The following is a 27,805-nucleotide window of genomic DNA, read 5'->3' as shown; positions in this document are numbered from 1 at the left end:
GCTATACAAGCAGCGAATAGTCAACGTACAAGACGAGGTCAAAGGAGTAAAGCGAAACGGAACAAAGATAGGACGAGGTCAAGGATCAGAGAAGACAGGATAAACGGGTGACAAAGCCAAGATTCGGTGGTTTTGTCAGAGTCTATACAGATGTTTAAACTGCATTTGGATAAATACTTGCAAAAACATAACATACAGGGATTTAATTTCTAATTAGTGGGGTAATAGCTGCTTGATCCAAGGAGACATCTGACTGCTATTTTGAGGTCATGAAGGAATTTTTTCCTGGTTTGTTGCAAAATTGGAAGCGCTTCAGACTGGGTTTTTTGCCTTCTTTTGGATCAACAGCAAAAACATTTGTGAGGAAGGCTGAACTTGATGGACACAAGTCTCTTTTCAGCTATGTAACTATGTAACCAATCCGACAGATGACTAAAATCACACCCCAAAACCGTTCTACTTATTCGGCCTTGGTGTGGAAAATTTTAAAACAGTGGCCAATACATAGGCCGGGCTGAGAGGGGCAATCAGGGCAGTAGTAACTGGTCTTGGCTCTTACGCCCGTCTTCTAACACACTCTGCACCTGTTTTGAGGGTTGATGGTTGTCTTGTTACCCTGAGTAAAGTCCTGAATAGGGACTGAAACGTTGGTCTCTGATTTTAACTTGAACTAAATAAAGTATTGGAATTTTAAAAAACTACTTTTGGAGTCCAGGCTATGGCACCCGGCATTATTGAATACTACTAAGCGTGAGTGCGGGGGAAATAGTATTTTTTTATATATATATAACTGCGCGCCCACTTTTTAATACCATGCATCAGTTGATCGGACAGGTCAACTCCCCCCATATGCCGATTGTAATGCTGTATGCAGACTGGCACCCATTTAAATTCCTCTCTGCCACGCACTCCGACCCTGCGAGTGCTTTCACCATGGATGGTGGTTAGGCTCAAAACCTCCTTTTTATCGCGGTACTTGAGTGCCAGCAGTTCATTCTGGAAGAGAGCTGCTGTTTCCCCCCTTTTTATGTTTTTTTCCCACTAGAGCCTTTGGGAAACCTGTGCGACTCTTCCGAATAGGGCCACAGGCCACGGTCTCGAGCAGTATAGCATTTTTAGAAGTGGGATACTATTATAAAAATTATCAATATACAAGTGATATCCCTTGTTTAGTAATGGCGTTATTAAGTCCCAGACAATTTTCCCACTTGTCCCTACTATATCTGGGCAACCTGGGTAATTAAGGTGGCTATCCCTTCCTTTGTATACACAGAAGGTGTACACATAGCCACTGCCACTTTCACACAATTTATACAATTTGATCCCATATCAGGATATTTTGGATGGGATGTACTGTTTAACCCCTTAAGGACCAAACTTCTGGAATAAAAGGGAATCATGACATGTCATGTGTCCTTAAGGGGTTAAACCCCAGTCTTCCCTTAAACTTCATGAGGGATTCATCAATAGAAATGTGTTTTTTGGGGGTGTATATATAGTGGCAAAGTTTTTGTTAAAGTGGGCAATTAGAGGGCGTATTTTTTATAGAAGTTCATACTGCGGATTACCTTTTGGGGGGGCACTTCGTATTGTCACTAAAGTGCATAAATCGCAGTATGTCTTCATATCTGTCTGGGAAGAAATGGGGGTATTGCAAATGGGATTTTTAGACCAATATATCCTAACTGTGGGCTCTTTTTTTATCCCCATTAGCATTGTCAGTGCCCAGAATTGTTTCAATTCTGGCACACTGGTTGGGTTCCATCTCTCTTTCCTGGCGATAAGAGACTCTTGATAGCGTGCAAGATACTGCTCCACGTACAGATTAGTCTGGGTGACTATCTCCCCAAAAATCTCATCCCCCAAGAACAGCTGAATACAATCCAGCTCATTTTAGCCAGGCAGATCAGCCTGTATGCCAGGACTGGCAGTGAACTCTGGGATGTCTGGTGAAAAATTATTAGGGGGTACCCAGTCATCTGCACCATGTTCAGCATTAGGGGAATCTGCTATTTCTCCTGATGGTCCTGCAGTATCTGGCACATAGTCCCTGTCCCCTGCGTCACTCTCTGAGGCAGTGAGGCAGTAACAACGATCCGTCTCTCTCCACTTCAAAAACCCACAAGAGGTGGAGGGTGGCGGATCTGATATCCCAGCAGTATTGTGACCGCTGTGACTGGCTGTCACAGCGATCACGTGCGCTGGGACATCGAGATTTGCTGTTGCTGGTCTGCTCCTGACTCATAGGCACCCAGCAACAGCGTTAGCCCCGCAAACGCCGGCACCGCGGTGATCTGGGGTTAATTTTAACGCATGACAGACCGGGTCCGTCATCTGGCATTAAGGGGTTAATGTTGTGGCATTAAGGGGTTAATGTTGTGGCTTAGAAGTGTCAAAAAAATAAACAAGTATTATGAACGTGGATAATGTGGATAGTATTATGCACATTGCTTAAGTGTCAAAATGTAAAATAAATACCCAGCTATTTTTTTTATAATTTATATACCATATTTTTCACTTTATAATACGCACTTTCTTCCTCATCAAAAGTAAGGGGAAATGTCTGTGCATCTTATGCAGCAAATGTGTGCACCGCGGTACAGGAACTTCTGTACTTCTGTAAGGAGACTTACCATGGACCAAGGGGGGGGAGAGAGAGGGGCAGTAAGGGACAGGGGGAGGGGTGGTATGGAACACTATGGGACGGGGGGGGGGGGAGGGGGAAGAAAACTAGATTGGCCGAATGGTTCTTATCTGCTGTCACATTCTATGTTTCTATGTGTTCCTTTAAAAATGTTTGTTTTGTGTAACTTTCCTCTCAGCCCCTTATCTACCCCACTACTGGTCATAACCCCACACTACAGGTCCTACAGGTCCAGCATTTAAACCTCACTATTACCCTTAACCCTCACTAATCCCACCCCCTCTTTACTCCTTACTTTCTCCTCTAAAACTCCAATTACTGCTTCTTACGCCACACTTAAGCCCCACCGCCACCCCTTTCCCCCACTACTGCCCCTAACCTTTATTACAGCCCCTTATCCACACACTGCATCTTCTAACTCCCACTTCAGCTCCTAATCTCTCACTTCAACCGCTATGCCTCCACTACAGCCTCTATTCTTTCACTACTGTCCCCCACCCCCATAATAATGACCGAAATTCGCCAGAAAACAGATGAAATGGACGGATGAAACAAAAAATAATTCTGTGCCCCAAAGCACATCTCTGTTTCCAGATATGCATTAACCTGCACCGCAATGTTCAGCCAACGTAATAAAAACATTTCTGTAGTTTGGAAAATTGGTCAGGCTGTTTGAGCATAATGAAAGCTTTAGTTCATATGCAGTGCAAAATGTATCCGTAGTTGCGACAGACTGTGCCTCAAGCATGAAATTTGTTGCTTTGGAGCGCTGTGATAACTCAAACATATTGCACATTATTGTGACCTTTTATTGATGTGGAGCTCTGTGATACGCTCAAACATATTGCACATTATTGTGACCTTTTATTGATGTGGAGCTCTGTGATACGCTCAAACATATTGCACATTATTGTGACCTTTTATTGATGTGGAGCTCTGTGATACGCTCAAACATATTGCACATTATTGTGACCTTTTATTGATGTGGAGCTCTGTGATACGCTCAAACATATTGCACATTATTGTGACCTTTTATTGATGTGGAGCTCTGTGATACGCTCAAACATATTGCACATTATTGTGATCTTTTATTGCTGTGGAGATCTGTGATACACTCAAACATATTGCTCATGACTGTGAGGTTTTTATTGCTGTGAAGCTCTGTGATACTAGATATTGCACATTACTGTGAGGTTTGTGTTGCTGTGGAATTCTGTGATACTCTCATAGATATTGTATTATTGTGAGGTTGATATTGCTGTTGAGCAAACTATAGGTGATTTTCAATGGTAGATCCAATTTAAAATGCTACATAAAGCTGTGTAAGAAAATCAAATTACTGATGTATTTTATAATGTGGCTGATTATCACATATGAAATAGTATCCTGTTGTACGGTTAAAGATGGGATATCATGGGAGTAGGCCAGTTGATAAACTAGATGTTACTAGCAACGGGAACCAAAGTAACTTAAAAAAAAAAAAAAAAATACTCCCCTTCATCTCTAAAATACAGAAGCCCTTTATTTCTGGTCTTTTCACCTTTTTCTCATGTTATCTTTAGATTGTAAGCTTCTTTGGGCAGGGCTGTCTTTATCTAATGTTCCCATATGTTTTCTGTTCGAATTAAATGTTTTTCTATGGATACAGTAATGGGTTATATGTTGGCACTTGTAATCCCATGTCTAAAGGTTATGGAATATGCATGGGGTCGATTATAAAACACAGTAACCCATTAACCCCTTAAGGACCAAACTTCTGGAATAAAAGGGAATCATGATGTGTCACACACGTCATGTGTCCTTAAGGGGTTAAAGCTGTACACTATATGTTAGTGTAATTACATGATTTGAATATTATCTTGTCGACAAGCATATTTGTTAATCTTGTGAATGGTTGTCACAGCAATCAGATGCCTCTCCAGGGCTGAAGGCTTCCTCTGCATCTGTTACAAGCCAATGCAATGACGTAATATCTGTATTATAAGATTCTTACAGCAGACTCTGTAATTTGAATATATGACCTGCTTTCACACTGCAAATAAAAACTATTTCAACCCATGTCCATAATGACATCCCATACATCTGGTTACGTTATGCATATATTAATAAACGCAAGGGTATATTTGGCTAGAACACATATGGCTAGAACACAGTAAATTTACCATAGAAGTGTATAGTGTGTTTGTGTGTAAAGTAAAAAAGTACTGATTAAAATTCAATATGAAACAGAGACATGAAAAAAAATGGAAATGGTGCCAGGAGTGTTCTGCCATCCCCCCATTGTAAGTTGTCAAACTGTGGCCGCTCCCTGTCTCCACTACCAGACAGAGAGTTTTTGGCTGTGCACAGCTATGGGGTGTCAGTGTGATCCAATATGGCTATACAATGTGTGTATAGGCTACAGACACTGTGAAAAGTTTTTTGTGGCTTTTTAAATTTTATTTTTTATATTCTGGATGGTACAGATCATGTAAAAAAACTTTTAATATTTTTTGCAGGTGATGTGTCACCCATCAGCATGTCTCCAATCAGCCAGTCACAGTTTATTCCTCTTGGGGAAATCCTTTGCTTGGCCATCTCTGCAATGAATTCTGCAAGAAAACCAGTCACGCAAGAAGCACTAATGGAACACCTAACAACGTGCTTTCCAGGTAACCACAGACCCTTCAGCATCTGCACTGTTTTCCATTTCCTCAAATTTTACATTTTATTGCACTAAAAAGTATGTTGAAAATGAACTTAACTGGAAACCACTAAATGTGGTAGCTAGTTATCACAATAGGAGTGCAAAACATTCTTAATTCAACATTCTGGCTCAAATATATACTGTATTTAGACAAACAAGGACATGTGGTTGCTGTGTAGTTTATGTTTTTTTGTTTGAGGTGGCACATAGAGTAGATTAAAAACATATTCAATAGGATTCCAATGCTGGATAATGCACAAACAGGCCAGAAGAGGTGGGAGAAGGTGATCGGTTGATAGGTTGCAGGTGATAGGTTGCAGGCCACATGATATTTCGGGCCCGCAACTTTTGCCAAAATAAAGCATGTTTAGTGATGCCAGGTCAGATTGGGAAGATCCTCTGATCTCCCCTGCTAGGCAATGGCTGTGTATCCGGGCCCCTGGCTGACTCGGAACCTCGGTCCCTGACTGATGTGCCAGAGTGGTCAGTCCATACCTGATAGACACGCAATCAGAAATTTGCACACACTGCTACACATGCGTGCACTACACACACACATACATAAACACACTATGTGTATATGCAACGATTTTTCTAATTTTTTATTTTTTTGTTCTTTCTTTATTTACGGTCAATAATTTCGGTTACATTACAGTAGAGCAGACAAATGGTAAGAGATACGTAAAATAGACATAATATAACCAACGTACTGCATATAATATGGATAATTATGAAGCATTCTCATTATCCATATTATAGTAAGTTGTAAACTGCATCCAATACCCTCTGTAAGCTAAGAAAATGGTAAATAGTAGAAGGGATACTTAATGGTATGGTGCAGGATATGTCTCCCACGTAAAATATTCTGACCAAGAGGAGTTGTACCTCTATGTTGTTCGAGGGGCCTAAAGACCCCACTTAAGAAGTGGTGGAATAGTTAGCGTAACGTAATTGAGTTGTGGGGGGGTGGAGAAATCGTAGGGTCCTTTTGACCATTAAGGGTGCCTGTTAGGCAGTGTCAAGGCAATGTGGGATTTAAACACGTGCCATATACTCGCTTGCAAACAAAACTATAACAGTAATGAACAAAAAGGTATGATAACAGCAAAGCACGCAAGAGTGTACACAAAGGGCACAGTAGTGCGGACTCTGGCGCTATCAGTGCACCAGCACTGTTGAAGAGCTTCCCCTGCGCGCCGCTGGTATCAGTGGTACGACCCTCTCCGGGCCCAGGTTGCTGATGTCAGCTAGGGTGCGGTCACAGGGGTCTTTATGGATAGTCCAAGCTGTAGGAGAACACCAATCGTCTCCAACGCCTCCAAGACTTTCAGTGTTCACGGGTCCAGGGTGATTAGTAGGCAGCGAGACATACTCCATTTGTATGGCACTTTGTTTGTGTCTAGTGCCTGCGTTAGCGGTATAATGGATCTACGCCAGTCCATGATGGCCTTGGATAAGTCCGGATAAAAGGTGAGGGTATGCTCCTCATACTTGAGTGGAGTCTTGTGGCGGACGGCCGCCATGAAGGCCTTGCGTTCTTGTCCTTGTTGGAAGCGGAGAATTATGTCTCTCCCCATCTTCTGTGTACCCGTAGTGGGTCCCGGTATGCGGTACCATCCATCCAGGGTCATAGTTTTGGCCTGCTTGGGAGAGAAGAGCATAGATAGCAGTCTGCGGAAAAGGTGGGGGAATTAGGCCACCTCCATAGTACCAGGTAGGGCGCGGACTTTGATGTTCTTCCATCTCTGTTTGTATTCTAGTACCGCCATGCGATCGTCGGTTTGCACTTGTGAGTGTTGGACTTTGGCTAGGGACTGCTCCAGGGTAGCAATGCTGTTCTCATGAACTGCATTGTTGAGCTCACAATTGTGGAGACGAGCTGAGAACCCGTTTACCTTTTCCTGGAATTGCCCAATGTTGGCCTTGATGTTGCGGCGTAGTTCGTCCAACAGGCCCCACAGTGTCCTCTGTGACCGGAGGCTTGTTGGTTTGTTTCTGTGGTTAGTGCGGCTTCTTGTCTAGCCGTGCCTCAAAGGGTAACTCACCACACAGGGATTCCTCATTGGTAGTGCGGGACGGTGCATCTGAGAGCGGCGCCATGACAGGCCTCTGCGAAGAGTGCAGCCTCCACAATAAATCGCGATATTGGCTGCTGTAGGGGTGCGATCAGGTTTGCACTTCTTGCTCCGGCTCCCCATGACTGTAGTTAAGTGGCAGGTTCAGCTATTACTGATTACTGATCGATTTATCCTATTTTAAGCACTTTTTGGTGCAGATGCACTCTGAGCTTTAGGGATGTGCGACTTGTCAGTATGGCTGCTGGCTCCGCCCCTTCCCCAATTTTTAGCATATTTAAACAGTCAAGATTTTGTAAATAATATGATGGGAGTTAAAAGGCAGACAGGTGAGAATTGTGTAACTAGAAGCACTAGTGATGTAAATTTGGCTGTATATGTACTTGCAAAGTACAATAACCAATTGGCCTATATCTACATCTGATTGGCTGAACATGGATATGTGTTGATTGGTTATTGTGTTTCGCTAGTACAGAGCCCCAAGATTTAGTAAACTGATCCCATAATATAAATTGTTCTCATGATGTAAGGAGTGTATTGTAAACTTATATCATAGGCATGAATTAGAGGATTGTGTACATGATATAGCAGATCATGAGCACAATAAAAAAAAAAATTAAAAAATTTAAATCTGTTGCCATGGTGCTTAGAGTGACCCTTCAATACTTTACATTGATTTAATGGATGTGTGCCTAAGTAAAAATTATTATTTAATCTCCAGTGATGGCCGATGGCTGCGAGGTACAGAAGAAGTTAATTGTACCTACATGCAGGGCTTGATTAAGATAGGGGCTGATGGAGCTGCACTGGGGACACTGGGAGACCTTGGGACAATGAGACACTTGGGGACACTGGGAAACATGGGGACACTGAGACACTAGGGGACAATGTGAGATATGGGGACGCTGAGACATGTGGGGATGCTGTGAGACATAGGGACATTAGGATACACATTGGGACACGAAGACATTAGGAACACAGTGTCTCCATGTCTCCCAGTGTCCCCATGTCTCCCAGCCAGTGTCCCTAGTGTCTGTGTCCCCATGGCTCCCAGTGTCCCTAGTGTCTCAGTCTCCCAGTGTCTGTGTTCCCATGTCTTTCAGTGTCCCTAGTTTCTTAGTGTCCCCATTTCTCCCAGTATCCCCAAATGTCTGTCCCCATGTCTGTATCCACAAGTGCCCCCATGTCTCTGTGTCCCCAAGTTTCTCAGTGTCCCTGTGTCTCTCAGTGTCCCCATGTCTCACTGTGTCCCCATGTCTCTGTGTCCTCTAGTATCCTAGTGACACGAGACACACTGACATGGGGACACTGGGAGACTAGGGGACTGGGTGACATGGGGACACTGACACTGTGATACATAGGGACACTGATCCCATTCTTTGGACAGACCTGCCCCCTTTTTGGGCATGTTCGCCCCTTTTGGCAGTTCTGGTCACGTGATTCCCGTCAGTGGCCCACCCTTTTACCCCACCCATTGACTTTAATTCTAAAAATTATTAGGGTGGAATACCCCCAAACATCTACTTATATTACAGAAATCCAATTGAATGTTTCTCATGTACCAATTTACCGGCTCAGGGCACATGCGCAAGCTCTGTGCCGGCAGGGGGGTAGGGAGTGGGACAGAGGGAGGAAGGGAGGGCAGAGATTAAAAAAATAACTGAGGCGAATGGGAAGAGGTAGGAATTCATGCGGGATGAGAGGGAAGGAGGGAAGAGTAGATAGAATCTAATATGCAAAGATTTTTGTTTAATATTTTGAAATCAAAAATGTTATTTTGCTTTTTGCCCTCCCAATTAGTCTCATACAGGTAAAGTATGTGCTGCCACCTCTCCTTCAAGTGAAGTGTCAGCAACCCACAACTCCTAAAGTTCACGCAACATCTAGAGGACGTGTGGCTGCCATTTTTTTTTTTTTTTTTTATTCTTTATTTTGTCGGACAGGTGAGTACAAAAACATAAGCAAACGCTACAACAGCGTACATGTGCGTGTGTATAAATTGAGCAATAGCTCTGATAATACAAGTGTTTGATCATATGCGATCCTGAATACTTAGTAGTCGTCAAGCGCCATAACGTTGAACAGGAAAATGATTACAACAGTAACATCGGTGCATAAGAACGCATTTACAAAACAGGAGCAAACTCTAGATTGAATAGCTTAGTTGAAACGTGGTAACACTTCCTCACTAAATCATAGTATGCTGTTGTATCTCCGAACTAGCAAGGTTGGCAGGAAAAATAAGGCAGTAACATTGTAGTAACAACAGGATTAAGACGGACCTGATACCTAAGGTCTGAATACAGGAGCAGTATTATGAATTGATATTTAGGACCTAAACTGTGAAGCTCGATTCAAGGTCTCATGCACACGTCTATTGCCATTATTATGGTGTCAACACTGAGATTCGGTTTCCCAGTGCCTGATGCAGTACAGATCAGGGGACGGTTCCTAGAATCCAGACTTCAGCCCGAGGTCTCCCATAGAAGTGAACCCCAGGGGAAATTATGAGGTTGTAGTTAGCCTAATGGGTTGGGTTCGTTTGTGTGTCCCCTCGGTCGGGTATGGGTTATGTCTGTGTCTAGACACCCTGAAAAATTGTAAATCTATTGTATAGCTCCTGTCCGCTCAGTAGTGAGTTATGTCCTACCTTGATGAGAGGTTCTCCATGCGTCAGAACCTGTTCTGCCGCTGTCTTTCAGTCTTGTGTAAGTCGGAGGATCGTGTCAATGGAACTATCTACACGTCATGGTTAGATCTCGTGCGTCAGCATGTTCGAGCCCTGCCGGTTCCGACCTCCTCGGTCGCAAGCCACACCACCCACCATTTTATTTCTTAATGCCATCTTAAAAGTGATGGAGGAAGGGCTTTATAGCAACAAGATTATGTTTTAAAGGGATACTCTAAACACCATAACCACAATAGTTTATTTTAGTGGTTATAGTGCAAGGAGTGTTTTAATGTAGCTTGTCAGACATTTTGTGAAGAATATCATATAGTTAAAATGTTGCTGTTAGAGTGTAATACGATTCAGTATATTCGCCATAATATGTGTAATGTTAAATAGTGCCTGCAGCCTACACATTGGCGGATCCAGTGGGGGGGCAACGGGGCAATTGCCCCCCCCCCCGAGATTCCCCCCTGCCGGCTAGTGCAGGGCTGGCATTGCCCAAGCGCCAGCCCTGCAATGTGCCTGCGGATCGGGGAGAGGGATCAGTGATCTCCCTCCCCGGTCTGCAGGCACTGTGCTGACAGCCGGCAGGGGAGGGAGGGAGAGAGGACCCGGGAGCTGTTACCAGCAGCTCCTCCGGGTCCTCCTCTCGCGAGATTTGGAGCGTTGCCGCGGTTACCACGGCAACGCTCCAAATCTCGCGAGAGTGAACTCTAGCCCTGGAGCGCGGGCTAGAGTTCACTGGACCACCAGGGATTCCCCACTGGGACCACCAGGGATCCAGAAATGTCCCCCCTCCTCCTCAATAAAGGTAAGAAGGGAGGGGGGGCATAAATATATTTTATTAAATACATTTTTTTTTTTATTAAAAAAAGCGCCCCTTCCCTCCTCCCCTCCCCCCCATACACACTGCCCCACATACACACTATACACACACTACACACACTGCCCCCATACACACACTGACCCCATACACACACTGCCCCCATACACACACTACAAACACTACACACACTGCCCCACATACACACACTGACCCCATACAGACACTACACACACTGACCCCATACACACACTGACCCCATACACACACTGTCCCCATACACACACTGTCCCCATACACACACTGTCCCCATACACACACTGCCCCACAAACACTGCCCCATACACACTACACACACTTCCCCCTTACACACTGACCCCATACACACACTGCCCCACATACAAACACTACACACACTGACCCCATACACACACTGTCCACATACAAACACTGCCCCCATACACACACTGCCCCCACATACACTGCCCCCATACACACACTGCCCCACAAACACTGTCCTCATACAACACTGTCCCACAAACACTGTCCCCATACAACACTGTCCCCATGCACACACTGCCCCGCACACTGCACACCCATACACACACAGTGCCCTACACAAACTGCTGCCCCATACACACATTGCCCCAACCACACACACACGACCCCCCCATACACACAGTGCCCCCCATACACACACTGCCCCACACATACATACAGTGCCCCCATACACACACTGTCACCCTTACGCACTCACACTCACTTCACCGCTCACACACACACACTGCACCTTTCACACACACTTCACCCCTAACACACACCACTTCTCCTATGCCCTATATCCCAGCAGACCCCAGGTAAGTTGTCAAACTGTTCTTAAACGGTATGACTACTTACTCTGGGGTGGGATCCTGGCACTACTGGCACCATAACTACTACACTGAGCTGTAGTGGTTATTGTGCCCGGATTATTTTTTTAAAATAATCTACAAGTGCCCCTCCCGAGATCAGGCTCTGGATCCGTCACTGAGCCTACATACCATTGCCATGTGGATTTGAACACTTAGTGAGGAACTCCCTTATCATCTTAGCCACAACAGAGGGGACATGCTTAAAGTTGAGATCAGCCTTGAACCAAAATGATTTGGGTTCTGGACCCGAAAATTTAATTATACCATAAACACTGCAATAAGCTATATCGATTATGGTGTATAGAATGTCTTCCATGTGATTTGTGGATCACAAGTTCACTTTAAAATTGATTTACAGATCCTACATTCTTATTATTATTAGCATTTGTATAAATAACATTTGTAACACAAGGACAGAAGGATACATTGTGTCTCTGGCCTTGCAGATAGCATATTTAGCTAGTGTCCTTTATTCGAACTACATGGAAACTTATGACTGCTACATTGTTTGTGGTTATGTCCTACCACTGGCGTCTGGACTTAGAAATATTTTCATGTGTTCCTCTGGTTGGTAATAGACTGTACTCTTAGGCTGACACTTTATCCATGTGGATTTTGTGGTTATGCCAGATTCTACTTTCTGAGACATGTAGGTAGGAATTAATAATGAAAACTGGGAGAATGAATCCTCCAAGTGCAATTATTGTTTCTTTTAGAAACCTATATTTTCCAGCTCCTCTAAACATCAAGAGTATTTGATAGAACTCAAAATAGAACAGACACGACACATATCCTTAAAGGTAAATACTGCACATGGTGCCAATAATCTGGGGTGGCCAAAAACAGTCACCAGTAGAATATAAGAGGATGTGCACAGGTGTGTGAACTGCAATGTTATTGTGAATAAAGGAACATTTCGGCTCACAGCAGAGTATTGCAGAGTATTTCTCTGTGTGTCTGATCCTTTAATATTCTGCTCAGAGTATTTGGTGTCCAACGTTTATTTTTAATGGATGTTCCTTGGAATAACATTTATTACCCAGACCTTGGCACAAGGATTTAGTGGTTATTTGTTTAGTAAACCATAAGAGAGGCATCAGTTAGCCAGTGTATGAAGTGTGTTTATATAAGGTTTTACTGAAAGAAAAATAACTTAATAAAAGGAAGCTCTTTAACCATGATATTTATTAAAGAAACATTATAATTTATTTTCTAAGCTGCTTCTGCGTGTTGTAAAATGATCTTTGATCGCTAGATTTATCTGTATCAAAACAAAATTGTTTCATTACCTGCTTTTTGGGGGGGAAAGGGGGTAATGAGAGAGAAAAATGCTCAGACTGACCAAAATATCAGGTATGCAAGAGGGAGAAACAAAACACCCCCAAATTTAAAACATGAGATTGAGATAGAAGCATACAGTGAGTTTTACAAGAGACACGTGGTCAAGGAGAGTTGCAGGTACACAGTGTAAGCTAGATAACAGATAGATACGTTGCTACATTCATGGAGAAAGAAACCTTATAGAGGCAGCACAAAATAAATACAGTCAGTTTGACCATATTAAAAAGACATAATCAGAGGTAAACTAGAAATTGGGAAGAATTGACAAGGTCATTGCAATTTGTAGGACAAAAAAAGCAGAATAATAAAAAAATAAAAAAATCTAATTATATTCCACCTTGGAATTTTACACAGTCCTTGTTTGGAGATTTAACTGCATTCTTTCATTTTTTAAAAAAAAGCAAATATGTCATGTTTTAAGGCACCTTACATTGTATAGTTTTATGTTTTCAGTAAATCTTCCACTTGAGAACAAATATGTATGTTAGAATTAAATGTTAATGAACCTTAAAGTGGCTCTGTCATCCCAATCTTTCCTCTCTAGTGGTATTGATTTGGAATCTGTTCTTTTTATTTTATGATCTATTTCTCTTTAAAACATAAAACAAAGTGGGAACTACTTTTTCTTATATATTTTTCCTACGCCTGACAAATCTTGACAAATGAGGTAGTTTAAGGCAAGCGCCACTTCCTTTGTCAATTAACAAGGCAGTAAAGCTTGTCTTAATCTCCACCCTCTGTCATGATTGCCAAATGCAGGAAAATACATAAGGCAAAGTAGTCCCTTCTTTGCCTTGTGTTTTAAAGAAAAATAGATCAGAAATGAAAAAAAATATTCTGAAAGAAGAGAAGAAGGCAAAACAATAGGAGAAAGGTAAGTTTGAGGTGATAGAGCCACTTTAAATATACCGACTTAAAAATGGTATATACCGTATTACCATGGCCAAGCTATTCACTTGGTCTGGCGTCGGAGACTAACTTCACAGGAAGGACATACCGGAATCCAAGGACGATAGAATTGCAGTGGGATATTTGGTTTCTTAGTTTGCAGTTAGACTTATTGACCTCAGACTAGAAATTGTTTATTAGACACATCATAAACTGAAAGCGATAGGCACTGTTTTGTAACCCTGAATGCTTTTACTCATTGCAGTAAATCTAAGACCATGTACGTTCATCACTGTGTATACTTTGGTCTGTGAAGCAGCTGCTCCTGAAGTCCGTACTTAAGCTGTCCCTAAGGGGCATACGATATTATAGACCTTGGTTAACCAAACAGAAGGGCTAGTAAACCTTGGGAAGGAAGGGAAACAGAAATAACAAACCATTCTAGACAAATATATTACCTTGCCATTCCTTCATTCCTGAGGCTCTGAAATATAGCCAGCAGTAAAATGTGAAATCCCTCTGCTGCCCTAGAACTGACATTACCCACACACACCCAGTGTTAGACTTATATTACATTTAATTATGGATTGGAATCACAACCTGGATTTTTGTGGACTTTGCAGAGTAGGTAAACCAGTGAAATAGAATAGTTTGCTTTGGACGCTACCCTTGAAAATTCTCTTTTCCATGTGTAGATGCCAGCAACTTATTACTGAGAATGGAAAGATATATCCTATGTAAAGTTTTATATATATATATATATATATATATATATATATATATAAAATGAAAACCATACAATAATGGGCAAGAGAAAGTGTTTTGTTGTGTTCTTTTTTTTTTTTTTCTTATTCCTATGACTTTAAAAAAACAATACAATACAACACAATTGTGCACAATAATTTTTTTTTTTAAAAAAAGCTAAGAGTTCCAAATTTGCACACAGACAAATTTGCACACAGACAGCAACATAATACAGAGAGAGGAATAACGCATATATAAAAAATACTGTTTTACATTTTATAAGGCTACTTAAAATCGCCTATCTCAACAAACAAATATGGGGATTCAGTTCCAACATGTGGCCTAGTTGCTACAGCAGGCATATCCCACATGTGGCGGTGGTCCAATGCTCCGACCAAGTACCTTTACCCAGTTCACTTCCTAGCCGCTTGCCTGGAACGCTTCAGCCCCTGTCGCCAAAGCTTGACTAGTGTCTCTCTGGAGCTCTTTCCTTCCAGGCAGGTATCGACAGGATTTGGCAATAGACTAAACATGAGGCGTGAAGTAGAGATTGGAGTCAAAGAGAACACCTACACAGCGAGCCTGCGTGATGGAGCAGATGGTAGCACCGTTGACTTGGAGGGAGTAGCAACACTTGAGGGAGGAAAGACTAGAATTTCAGTTTTGGTCAGGTTGAGTTTAAGGAAGTGGGCAGCCATCCAGTCAAGAGGGACAGGGTGAGATCAGGAGAGGACAGGTAGATTTGCGTGTCATCCACATAGAAATGATATTGGAAGCCAAATGAGCTAATGAGTTTACCAAGGGAGGAAGTATAGATAGAGAACGGTAGGGGACCAAGGACTGAACCGTGGGGGACACCAACATAGGGGAGTTGGGGAGAAGAAGCAGAGCCAGAGAAATAAACACTGAAAGAGCGCTGAGAGAGCTAGGAGGAGCACCAGAAGAGAGCAATATCTTGTAGACCGATATTGCGGCGATGAGAAGAAGCTGTTGATGATCATGTTGGGATCTCATGGGATCACCTACAGATCTCTCTGTTGTACTGGCAAGCAAGATAGCGGTATCAGCAAGTGAGAGAATCCAGTAAGAGATCCCCCATTTGCCATTTTGGCTGCCACACACCAGTGGGCATGTTTGTTTTGGTGGACTTTGTAAAATATGCAAAGATGACATGAGAGATGAGCATTTTTTTTTTTTCCTGTCTGTAGAATGTGTTATGTGAGGTTGGCTTTTCTTGCAGTTTTTTTTAAACCTTTTCCGTTTTTATCAGTTCTCTCTCAAAGAACATTTCATAGAATTTCACACCACACATGTGCTTACAAGATGACTACTCTATTCTCCAACTCAGCATCTTAGAATACTTAGTCCCTAGGACACCCATATGTTCCAGTCATATTTTCTGTAGATTATACGGACAGTAGAATTTTCAAATAATATGCAATTGTAGCCATTTATCGGGCTACATTTTTGTGGTCAGGTTACAAAATATCGTGGAGTTTTTCTGGCCTCCCATTGGTACTGATATTTATGTAGATGTACGTAATGTATCACCTACTTAATCCAGATTTGCATACTGTTTTTACAAGCTATAATGTGTCACTTTGAGCTTCACTGGTTAAAAAGTATCAGTGCTTTGTTTTTCATGTGTCACTAGTGTTGTTGTCATGTCACAAGTGCTGCATTTTGAACAGTAGATGGAGCTATTTGTTAATTAGAATTTATATTTCTGCAGACATTTGCACCACAGCTAACAGTTCAAGATTTGCTAATTGTTAAAACTGAATTGACCTTCTGATATTTCCCAACTCAGCTTTATTTAAATTTTTTTTTTTTTTTTTTATTCTTTATTTTATTGTGCATAGCAAGAAACATACAATGGAGCAGGTAAAGCCACAACAGCAGTATCTGCCTTATCTGTCAACATATAGGAACAATTGCGTGGCAAGTTAGAACATAGCACATTTTGTAATTTTATATAACGAAGTTTCATCGAGGTGTAGATCAACTTGTCAGTTATGAGTGGCTATGCATTAGGTACACAGCGTGGTTTTCTAACTGACTATGGCATATAGTTGAGGGTTACAAGCTTTTTAGAGTAAGTGTCAACCAGGCACGGTGCGCCATCGGCATCTTAATGCAAGAAATCAGCACAGAAGTGGCATTCACATTGAACATTAGCTTAAACATTAACAATGTCCTAATCATTAGCTTTAACTTTAGTTCTATCAGAGAGTGTGTGCAGTGGATTATCTTTAAGCGAAACAGGCTTACATTTAAATCAATTGCATGGAAAGTTAAGTTAACTATATGGCATGGCGGTTCGGAGAGGGTCATTTTGTGGTACCTATGCCATTATTATCTGGTGTGTGTAGCTTTGTGTGATGCATTTCAATCTAGTGTAGTAAGATATATCAGGTAACGAGTATACAGAACCCAGCAAAATATGGTACATTTAGTGAGGCATATGCTTTGCCATTGTCGAGAGACAGTCTGATTAATTCCTCACCCCCTTCTTATAGCCAGTCCAGAGTACCCATGAATGTCCAGGAAGAGAAGGGTCAGATAGGTATGGATATGCGGTGTTCTGACAATCCATATTTGTGAGTGAGAGCCTTTCAGTGTCTGGTAGGGGTTACTGGGTCTCTGTCTGCAGCTTCTTCTGCTATCAGCCGACGCCGGTTCTGCTGGGCTTTGTGTGGGTCTCCTGGGTCAGTGTTCTCCCGCTCTTGCGCCGCGGAGGGGCTCCCCACCTGTGACTTCCGCCGGTTCCGAGTCTCCCTGCTTCCAGATAGGCGTTACGGCCGACACCGTAAATATGCAGGTGCGGGGTTGCGCTTTGCTGGGTGGGGGTTGCTGGGGCTGCCGAGGTGCTGGTGAGTCGCGTGGGATGGCGTGTCTCTCCCTGAGGCGTGGGAACGCACCCGCTGGGGCCCCGGGTACCTGGCTTTGTTGTTCTCCGGCATCGGCGCTGTCCGAGAGCCTTTCTGGGTGCGCGAGGGGCATTCCCGTTTAGGCATCTCCGGGTTGCTGGGCGGATCCAGGCTTCTACCTCTCTCATCGCCCTTCGGAATGTCCACTTCTGGGTATGTAGCTTGGCCCAGAGGCCGGTGCGCATCTGGTCATGGAACTCCCATGTATGCCGTGGAGGCTGAATTTGCATGCGGGTTGAAGATGGCTGAGTGTGAGCCGCCATCTTGTCTGGGCCTAGGCTGGCCCGTCTCGCTTTGGGTGCCACAGCTCGGTCATGCTTGGTTGCAGGGGTATTCGCCCCCGTCGAGGCCCGGGATATCCCCCGCCGGTCCAGAGGGGGGGGCAGCAGGGCTATGCTGCGTTTAAGCTTTTGCGTCGGTCCCTCGGGCCTTGGTTTCCGCTCAACTACAGGCCGCATAGTCGGCCCGGGCCATTCCGCTTCGCTTCGGTGCCGGACTGGTATCATTCTTATCCGCTTGATTTTGTGAGATGGATTCTGGTCACCGTGTGCTGCCAGCGTTGACGGGCCGGTCGGTTGTCGCTTGTTTGCGCTCCATGTTGCTGGAGCCCTAAGCTTATGCGTCCGGCCATCTTGGCTGTCAGGCCCTGCCCCCTAATTTTATTTTTAATACTCTGCTGTTTATAAACAGCATGGGGTAGGTTGTTTTTTTTATTTTTATTTTTTCCTTTGTTTTTGTTTTGCTTAATTTTCCAGCCAAATAATTCAGAATTTCTGGGTTCTTTGTGGACTCAAATAGATGTATAAATGTTTATTGAGACATAGAACAGTACTCACTAATAAAATCTCTTTAGTAAAATTACCTTGGCAGCCTGTAGAGAGTAAGAAGCATCATGGCTAAAGGATACACCACCACCGCCTTGCTTAAGTCATAGCTAATATTAAGGATAATTAATTAGTTGCTGGCTCAATACTTCCTCTGTATTCCATGTAATGTACCTTTGGGTTTATAAGAGGGTAATTAGCTGTGCCTTGGATACGTTTACTTAGTTTGCCCTATGTAGTTCCCCCTATCCACTTCTTTAGTTTTGTTTCATATCTCGGTGTATATGAATTTTAACTATTTATTTATCTTATACCCATGTTTCTTTTCCTCGCTATGTTTCTCTTGTGACTGTTCAACTTGTAATTAGATTTTTCTAATAAATACTTTTAACAATGATGCTTACAGCTTCTATAGACTAGTTAACGGATGCAATTTTATTTGAGTGATAGTCTGAATATAAGTTAACCTAAACATGTATTTACTTAAAAATCTTCCCTACAACTATAACGTGAGCATAAGCTTAATGGAAAAAATTACAAACACCAAGAGTCAATGAGTAATCCCTAAAATGTTTATTTGCAACACATATAAAGCGCTACAGAATCTGTTGGCATTTATTATTATGTTATTATTTATATAGCGCCAACAAATTCCGTATTGCTTTACAGTGGGTGGACGAACACACATGATGATAATAATAATAATATATGAATGTTTTGTATCCGGTTCATGGATTCCCAGTCTCCAAAAAATAAATTTTAATGAAAAAAAATCTCAGGCACTCACTGTGATATCTTCAAGGCAGTTTTATTGGATCTGCAACGTTTCAACCAAGCTTGATAAAGACCTGGTTACAGGTCGAAACGTTGCAAATCCAATAAAACTGCCTTGAAGATATCATAGTGAGTGCCTGAGATTTTTATTTATTTATATAGATTATATGGGATTTGCTGACCCATGCTCAGTGCACCGTGTTAAATTATATGATCGAGTGCAACCCTCCTTTTTTCTTATAACAAAAATAAATTTGACTTCTGCATAAAGTCTGTTGGCTCCTACGTTCAACAAAAATTAGAGCAGCCTGGTCCTTACTTCCTCGTTTGATTTGGGGTGAAACCGTGAGAATGTGATGTTATTGGAAGATTATTTACTTGGCTGAGAACTTAGCCCAAATCTCAACTGGTAAAATGATCCCATAATAGCTACAGCAACTTCTTTTTCTAGGTCAGAAACCATATTTGTAACAGGCAGTGTAAGCTGATATATAAATGCCTAAAATTCTGATAAAAAAAATACATTTTATATATATATATATATATATTATTTATTTATTTAAACCCAACATAAAGCTTTTGGTAGATACAGCTCCAACCAATTATATTGTACCTGCTGGCATATTTTACTGTGTAAAAATTATACCTTAGCTCTGTCCTTTTTCTCAAGAGTGTACTGAATTATTAATGAAGGATGTCCTCACTGGTACAGTGCAGCTCGTCGCATTAGGACTTGGAATAGTGCTCACAGAGCTGGAGGTTACATTATGTTTACAATTCTTAAAATGGACCTGACATCAACACGTATGGGGGCAAAAAGATCAGCGTCATGAAAGCAAACGCTCATTGGAAAGAGTAAATTGCACACTGAATGCGGTGCTAGTGAAATTGCTTGCGGATGAGTAGATTACGAGATACACTTACCTGCAGTTTGATACTGCACCTGTTGAATGAGGTGTGAGTATACCTGTGCTGTACATATAATAATGAACTTAGTTTATTACCTTCCCACAATGTTATGCCTGCTGCCAAGTACATTTCATTACAGAAATCAACTGCAAAGTCTGTGGATGTGTACACAGCAGCTACATTTGCATCTTTATAGTTTTGTTGTTTGTTTTTGGAGATTTTTTTCTGCCGTGTTTTTTTGTTTTTTTTTTATTTAAAAGGGGGTTCTTGAATTAAAAGGGAGCCTGGGACACTCTAACATTAAAAATTAAATCTGTTCCAGGGTCTATATGCTACTTGCTAACTCTAAGATTTGCAGCAGATGTGCAGTGACCTTTTTGCACTTTTTGAGATGTTTTTCTTTCATTCGAATTATCCGCATAACTAACATAGGACACTTCCTTTAAATGTATGGACATGCGCAGTCCAGTAAAACGGTGATATGCAAAATGCTTTTACTGGAATTATTTTCTGTCCAAGGAGCTTCAAGGAAGATGGTTCATTAATCGTGTTTAACTTTTTGATGACCAATTATGCAATGTGGTCTTATGCCAGCATGGAATTTCTCATTTGTCACTGACTCCACATTGTCTTGTTGCTACAGTGTGAGTAGGACACACCTTCTGGAATAGTTTATGGACTCGCACTGGTCGTTAAAGTGTTAATCTGGATTCTGGAGTCATCCTTGATGTTTTTGTTGAAATAGAATGTTGAATAAAGCCATCACAATACTGGTTGTAATGGATGACTAACTCATTTCTTGTTAGCCAATAGAAACCATTCACACGATGCATTATGTCCTTTTAATCTTTGCTGTTTCCATATATGTTTCTTTTATCTTAATCATAGCTGGACATGCACCAGGGAGGAAATGCCTCTTCCATTAACAAGGTTCACCTTGGGCCAGCATTCCTTGTGAGCAACAAACAAGACATAATCTTCTGTCTGGAAGCTCAGTGTTAGGGCGAAGCAGACTCTCTTGAGATGCAGAAAAGGAGATGCATGTCTGATGATTCAGTGTCCAGACAGCTTCTGCTTTTGAATTATTAAAGAACTACATAATCTTAAGTAACAGTGTTGCTTCTGTCATGCAGTATTTTTAAGACTAAAACCTCTACCGCCAGGGTTTTCGTTACAGTCCATATGTATTTTTAGAAAGCGGGGGGAAATGGCTGCCAGGGAAGAAATTGCTGTATGTGCTGTACAAAATAATATTTCTTCTTGAAAAAAACATCCTGAATATTAACTGTGCAACATCACAAATGTAAGATTCATAAAGTCATTTTCTCCTTAGGTCACTTACACACATAGATCGCTTACTGCACTGCCGATTTGCGGTCTACATTAGAATAAAATGCTGCACATCCAACGATGCAGCAATGAACTCCCATGTCATCATTTTTCCAAAAATAGGATCCTTTCAAAGGATGCCCACTACATGAATACACATTGGCACTATTTATGTTGCTGATTTGAGCATATATGGGGCAAAATATAAAGGTTTGTACTGGGGCTTCCAGCATTCTTGACTGTTTCCTTATGATTATTATTTTATTATTTATATAGCGCCATTAGATTCCATTGCGCTGTACAATGGGTGGACTAAGAGACATGTAATTGTAACCAGACAACTGGACGTACAGGAACAGAGAGGTGGAGGGCCCTGCTCAATGAGCTTACATTCTAGAGGGAGTGGGGTATAGTGACACTAAGGGTAAAAGTAGGGGTAATGATGATGATAGTGATTTTTTTTTTAAAGATATTAAAATGTATGTCTCCTCATTATAACTTAAGTGGCCTTCTTTTACAAAGCACACATTTGAGGCTTTTATTTATTTTCTTTTTCTATGCTTATAATAGGGTCATCCATAGGCATAATGGCAAACTGTTAAAACTGACTAATTTCCAAACGCAATATCTGAGAGTAATGGAGTCATCTTGATTAACTGTTACTGCATATCTTGGCATTACATAAAGCTGAATTGTTCAGGGAAATTCCACGGTGCCTCAGGTGCAGTATGAACATCATGTATGGTTGGCATGAGCGTTTAGGAGTGCAAATGTATATTCATGTGAAAGAAAATGGCTTTTTGTAGCATCCATCTCTATACTAGGATTTTGTGCTAATGTCTGGTGAGCATGCTACCATTGACAACCCTGCTCGTTATCAAGGAGTGATTAATGTGTGGCATAAGTGTGCAGGATAGAAAACTGGTGTTTTTGACTGTTCTTGGAGATGTTCCACAGATTAATAATGGCATATTCAGTGACTGATGTAATTTGCAGTATGAAACCTTGACTCCATGATTAACCTGTTTATATTTATGATATGCATAGCAATTTACAATGGCCTTAGATGTTAATAGAGACCCAGATTAGGATACAGGTGTTTATGAAGAGTAGTAAACATGTGAACACGATAATGAAGGCCACCACCTCTTCCAAGTTTGCATGACGGTGTCTTCTCCCACCAGTTTGTGACACTACCACTTGGTCTAGCCACCACACAGTGAGTCTTTACCAAAGTTGGTTTGGCATGCCTTTCAATAAACCTCTCCAGGAGCATATTGTTTTTGAAGCTATAGACTTACGTCTATCTAAATATTGGAAGTCATCATCATAAAGTGGGCTTATGAAGCACAGGTGATGTGTTGGCTATGATTAACAATTTTTCTCTCTTTCTCTGTCATTTTCATTCCTTCTCTTTTTTTTTTTTTTTTTTCCTCCAAATGAAATATTATCCTTTTTACCACACTAAGTATACAGCATCATGTGTCCTCTATAGAACACTAGTTCTTATTATTGCCCTATACTTACGTACTGCAAAAGGAATTTCTTCTTGAATTTAGATCTATGATGCTCTAATCATTTTTTCTGTGATTTTTCACTCTATGAATTTTTTTTTATTTTTTTTTACCAATAAACGTTTTCTTGACATTTTTACAGAAATACAGTTAACGGAAGTACATATGAATGGAGCATGACATCACATACCCATATTACAACATATGCTTGCAGTATAACGAGAAATACACAGAACAACATGTCCACTTGGTTAATAATGTATGTTACTAAACCGTGCAATGTACATATTGGTATAGTTGTAGTAAAAAGCGCCATCCAATTTAGATGGTGCAGTCTGTGAACCTCTTCATAGCTCCTACAGCAATCAATATGCCTTCTAAGAGACACAAATTATGGGAGAAAGCGAAAAAGCCAAAGCAGAAAGCAGTGACATGGAAGAAGGCTGAGATGCTTTGGGAATACCTACTTTAGGCTCCCATCTAGTAAAGCCGAACTAGCAAATTGTCTCCACTACAATACTGACCCCATGTTACGCGGTTCTCTACATAATTCCTCCCATAATCCCCATTTTTTTTTTCTCATATGCCGTCATAGTTTCTGTTGCTGAGTGTGCAATATTCTCCCACTTATTGTGAAGTAGAATGTTAAGGACCACCGTTAAGGAGGGACTCCATGGAATACTTGAAATAGTTTTAGTGACTCTTTAAAACATAGATACATGTTGTTTGTGGGATTGGTTTGGTTTTTAAATGATTTCAGTCTCTACTGTACATAGAGCAATCACTCTAAAGGCATCCAGCATTCAAACAGTTGGCTGTACTTTGTAGTAGTGTTTTGCCATAAACCTGTATACTTTCTAATTGTATTTCTCTTGCCCCAACTCACAGTGCCTCACCACAAGCCACAAGTTAGTAGTCTCTTGCATTATTTATGAAAAGGCATTCTTAATGGAACAAATAGCATAATTAAATGAGGATTTAGGGATTTGCATCCTACCATTAACATAGTGGTACAATTCAGTGGATAAATAAACATTTGTACACTGTGTACTCTCTAGGAAGCAAGAAGACCAGCCATGAAATCTAATTGAAGTAACACATAATCTTATTTCAGTTGTGAAGTTAAATGAAATATTTAAAAATGGTCAGCTGTTGGTGATATCAAGTTTCGACTTGAATGTTTAGGCAGGAAGCAGACATCTTCCTGTTAGTGTTGGGTTCTATTTATAAGGGTATTGATCATACACAAGGATATGTTTCCCTTATAAACTCCACATTTGGTACCTTATTATGATTAATATTTTTATTTAGTTTTCCTCTTTGTTTCTTAACCCCTTAAGGACGGAGGACGGTTCAGGACCGTCATCGGCATTTTTGCGTTGCCGACCGATGACGGTCCTAAACCGTCCTAACTTTAAGATGTACTTACCCGATCGCCGTCGTTCCCCCGGCGGCGATCGGCGTTGGTCCCGGTGTGGGGAGACTGCCTGCAGCCCAGACAGTCAGCCCATGGCGGATTAGGACCCCTGTGGCCATGTGATCGCTTAACAGGGCGACCACATGGTCACAATAGGTGTCCATGTGTCTGCCTGCAGGGGGACTGTCTGTGCTGACAGACAGTCTCCCTGCAACTGTAAAATCATAAAAAAAAAATAAAGTTAATGTTAATAAAAAAAATAATGATTATATATGTGTGTGTATATATATATATATATATATATATATATATATATATATATATATATATGATTTATAGACATCTATTATACCTATATAATGTCTATATATCATATATATAATGTCATGCTAAGTGTATTTTTATATTAATATGTACATAGATATATATAAAAATACACTTATAATAAAATTACACACGTGTATATATATAATATATATAATAACTATATATATTGTATATATATATTATTATAAAATACAAATAATAAGTAATTTAAATTAAATTAAACATGTAAAAATAATAATAAAAATAAAAAAATTATATATCTATAAGAAATTTTATTCTAACTGTATTTTGATATTAATATATATATATTTATAGCAAAATACACTTAGAATGAAATTGTATATATATCTATGTATATATAAATAAATAAAAAGAATACGAACTATTCATATGGCCATATATAGAAAATTACATAAATAATTATATAAATATACACGTAGACTTCAAATATATAAATATGCATATATATTTAAATTCTACATGCGTATTTATGTAATATTTTTAAATAATTAAGTTATTTTATTGATTGCAATTTAAGGGACCTGCCTGCCAACCCAGGCCAAAAGTCCAGAGAATTTAATTTGCTATCACTATATTTTACCCTGTAACGTTCTACGACACACTAAAACCTGTACATGGGGGGTCCTGTTTTACTCGGGAGACTTCGCTGAACACAAATATTAGTGATTCAAAACAGTAAAACATATCACAGCGATGATATTGTCAGTGAAAGTGACTTTTTTTGCATTTTTCACACACAAACAGCACTTTTACTGATGATATAATTGTTGTGATACATTTTCCAGTTTTGAAACACTAATATTTGTGTTCAGCAAAGTCTCCTGAGTATAACAGTACCCCCCATGTACAGAATTTATAGCGTTTTTGAAAGTTACAGGGTCAAATATATGGGTCAAATATTTTTACATTGAAAATGGCCAGGTTGGTTACGTTGCCTTTGAGAGCGTATCGTAGCCCAGGAATGGGAATTACCCCCTTGATGGCATACCATTTGCAAAAGAAGACAAGGTATTGCAAATGGGGTATGTCCAGTCTTTTTTAGTAACCACTTAGTCACAAACACTGGCCAAAATTAGCGTTCAATTTAGTTTTTTACTTTTTTCACACACAAACAAATATGAACGCTAACTTTGGCCAGTGTTTGCGACTAAGTGGCTACTAAAAAAGACTGGACATACCCCATATTGAATACCCTTGGTTGTCTTCTTTTAAAAAAAAATATGTACATGTGGGGTGTTATTCAGCGATTTATGACAGATAATAGTGTTACAATGTCACTATTGATACATTTTAAAAATGTATGTTTTGAAACCGCAATATCATACTTGTACTTATAGCCCTATAACATGCAAAAAAAATAGCAAAAAGCATGTAAACACTGGGTATTTTTAAACTCAGGACAAAATTTTGAATCTATTTAGCAGTTTTTTTCATTTGCTTTTGTAGATGAGTAAAAGATTTTTCACATAAAAGTCAAAAAACTACAATTTTTCATCATATTTTTTCATTTTTTTAAAATTTAATTACATGAGATTATATAAATAATGGTATGTAAAGAAAGCCAATTTTGTCCTGAAAAAAACAATATATAATTTGTATGGGAACAGTAAATGAAAGAGCGGAAAATTACAGCTAAACACAAACACCACAAAAGTGTAAAAAGAAGCCTGGTCGCAAATGTACAACATCGCAAAAACAGTCCGGTCCTTAAGGGGTTAAAGTTGCTTTGTCAAACCCACATTGACACATTCATGAAATACTCACATTGACTGTGTTGGAATTTCACTGAGATTCTAACTCTGTTAAAAAATATACTGAGACAAAAAAGAGAATACTTTGCCTTAGTATATTTCCTACACTTGACAAAAGACACAGCTATTGATGTCAAGTTTTGTCATTTACCCTAGCTGTCACTCGCATGTGAAAGAGTACAACACTGACCTATGCTCCTGGTAGATGTGCCAGGAGCTGAAGAGGGCCGGAAGAAAGACCATGGTGGACACAGCAAGGGGCAGGCTTAGATAAGTAAACATTGCCTCCCCCTGCACCCCTGCAGCCACCTGACACCCAGCAGAGCACTCACTCATAAATCTTTTTACAAAGACCCCAGACTGACAGAGTTGCTTTAACATGTTTTTCTTAGACCGTTCTTCTATGTAGTCTGGTTTTAGCTTTCACTAATAAATATTTAATTCACTTGTTGCCAGTCACTGTTGTGTACCTAAGGCGCCCATCTGAAAAATATTACTAAGGAACGTTGGTTAACTCCTTAAGGAATAAAACTTCTGGAATAAAAGGGAATCATGACATGTCACACATGTCATGTGTCCTTAAGGGGTTAAATGCAGGGCTTGACAGCTACATATACTCTTTTAATTAGCCACACTCTCACTCATCTCACGTTATTAGCCACTATCGCACACATATACCCAATTACCACACTCACAATCTTACTCCATCAACCCCTTAAATGACATAGCAAAATAGCAATTCACTCCCACAAAGATAACTAGCCACTTACTCTGTCACACATACATACATACACACTGATTCTTATCTAAATAATGGTCTTTCTTTTTCCCCTGTTGCTCACTTATTTTGTTGCTGAGGAGGCAGCTGGGGAGAGGAGATGCAGCATCTATATGCCTGGTGTCTGAGCACAATAGTTGACTGCAGCAGCAGAGGCGACTTCTGGGTTCCCCATGCTCATACTTACTCAGTGCGCTAAGTAGATATAATATGACATCATATCCTCCTAGCCCCTCTGAGTCAGGACATTGAGCAGAAGTACACTGGAGCTCTGTAGCTGTCACAGCCACCACAACTTCTCCCTTGCTGCCTCGGAGGCCAGTTTTCTGTGCCAGGTCCTATGTCTGTGTTGCCGTAGTGACTTATCACTATGTTAATTTTGCACCCTGTCCAAAAAGTGAAGTCTGCATTAACAAGTGAAAATATTTAATTATTAATTTCCTTTAAA

The 27,805-nt window shown here is 40.7% G+C and overlaps 1 protein-coding gene across 2 annotated transcripts in view; it reads left to right on the top strand.

Moving 5' to 3' along the window:
• Positions 1 to 27,805, top strand: part of STOX2 (storkhead box 2) — a 192,972-nt gene that overhangs the window by 147,475 nt on the left and 17,692 nt on the right. For both annotated transcript variants that reach the window (XM_063458132.1, XM_063458133.1), the window contains exon 2: positions 5,143 to 5,295. In XM_063458132.1, coding sequence (XP_063314202.1) covers positions 5,143 to 5,295 — 153 coding nt within the window. The remainder of the gene's footprint in view (positions 1 to 5,142; positions 5,296 to 27,805) is intronic.

This window comes from Pelobates fuscus, chromosome 6, assembly GCF_036172605.1.
Source record: "Pelobates fuscus isolate aPelFus1 chromosome 6, aPelFus1.pri, whole genome shotgun sequence".
In the NCBI taxonomy this organism is placed as follows: domain Eukaryota; kingdom Metazoa; phylum Chordata; class Amphibia; order Anura; family Pelobatidae; genus Pelobates; species Pelobates fuscus.
Note: the sequence above shows the minus strand (reverse complement) of the source record. Positions and strands in the feature narration are given on the sequence as shown.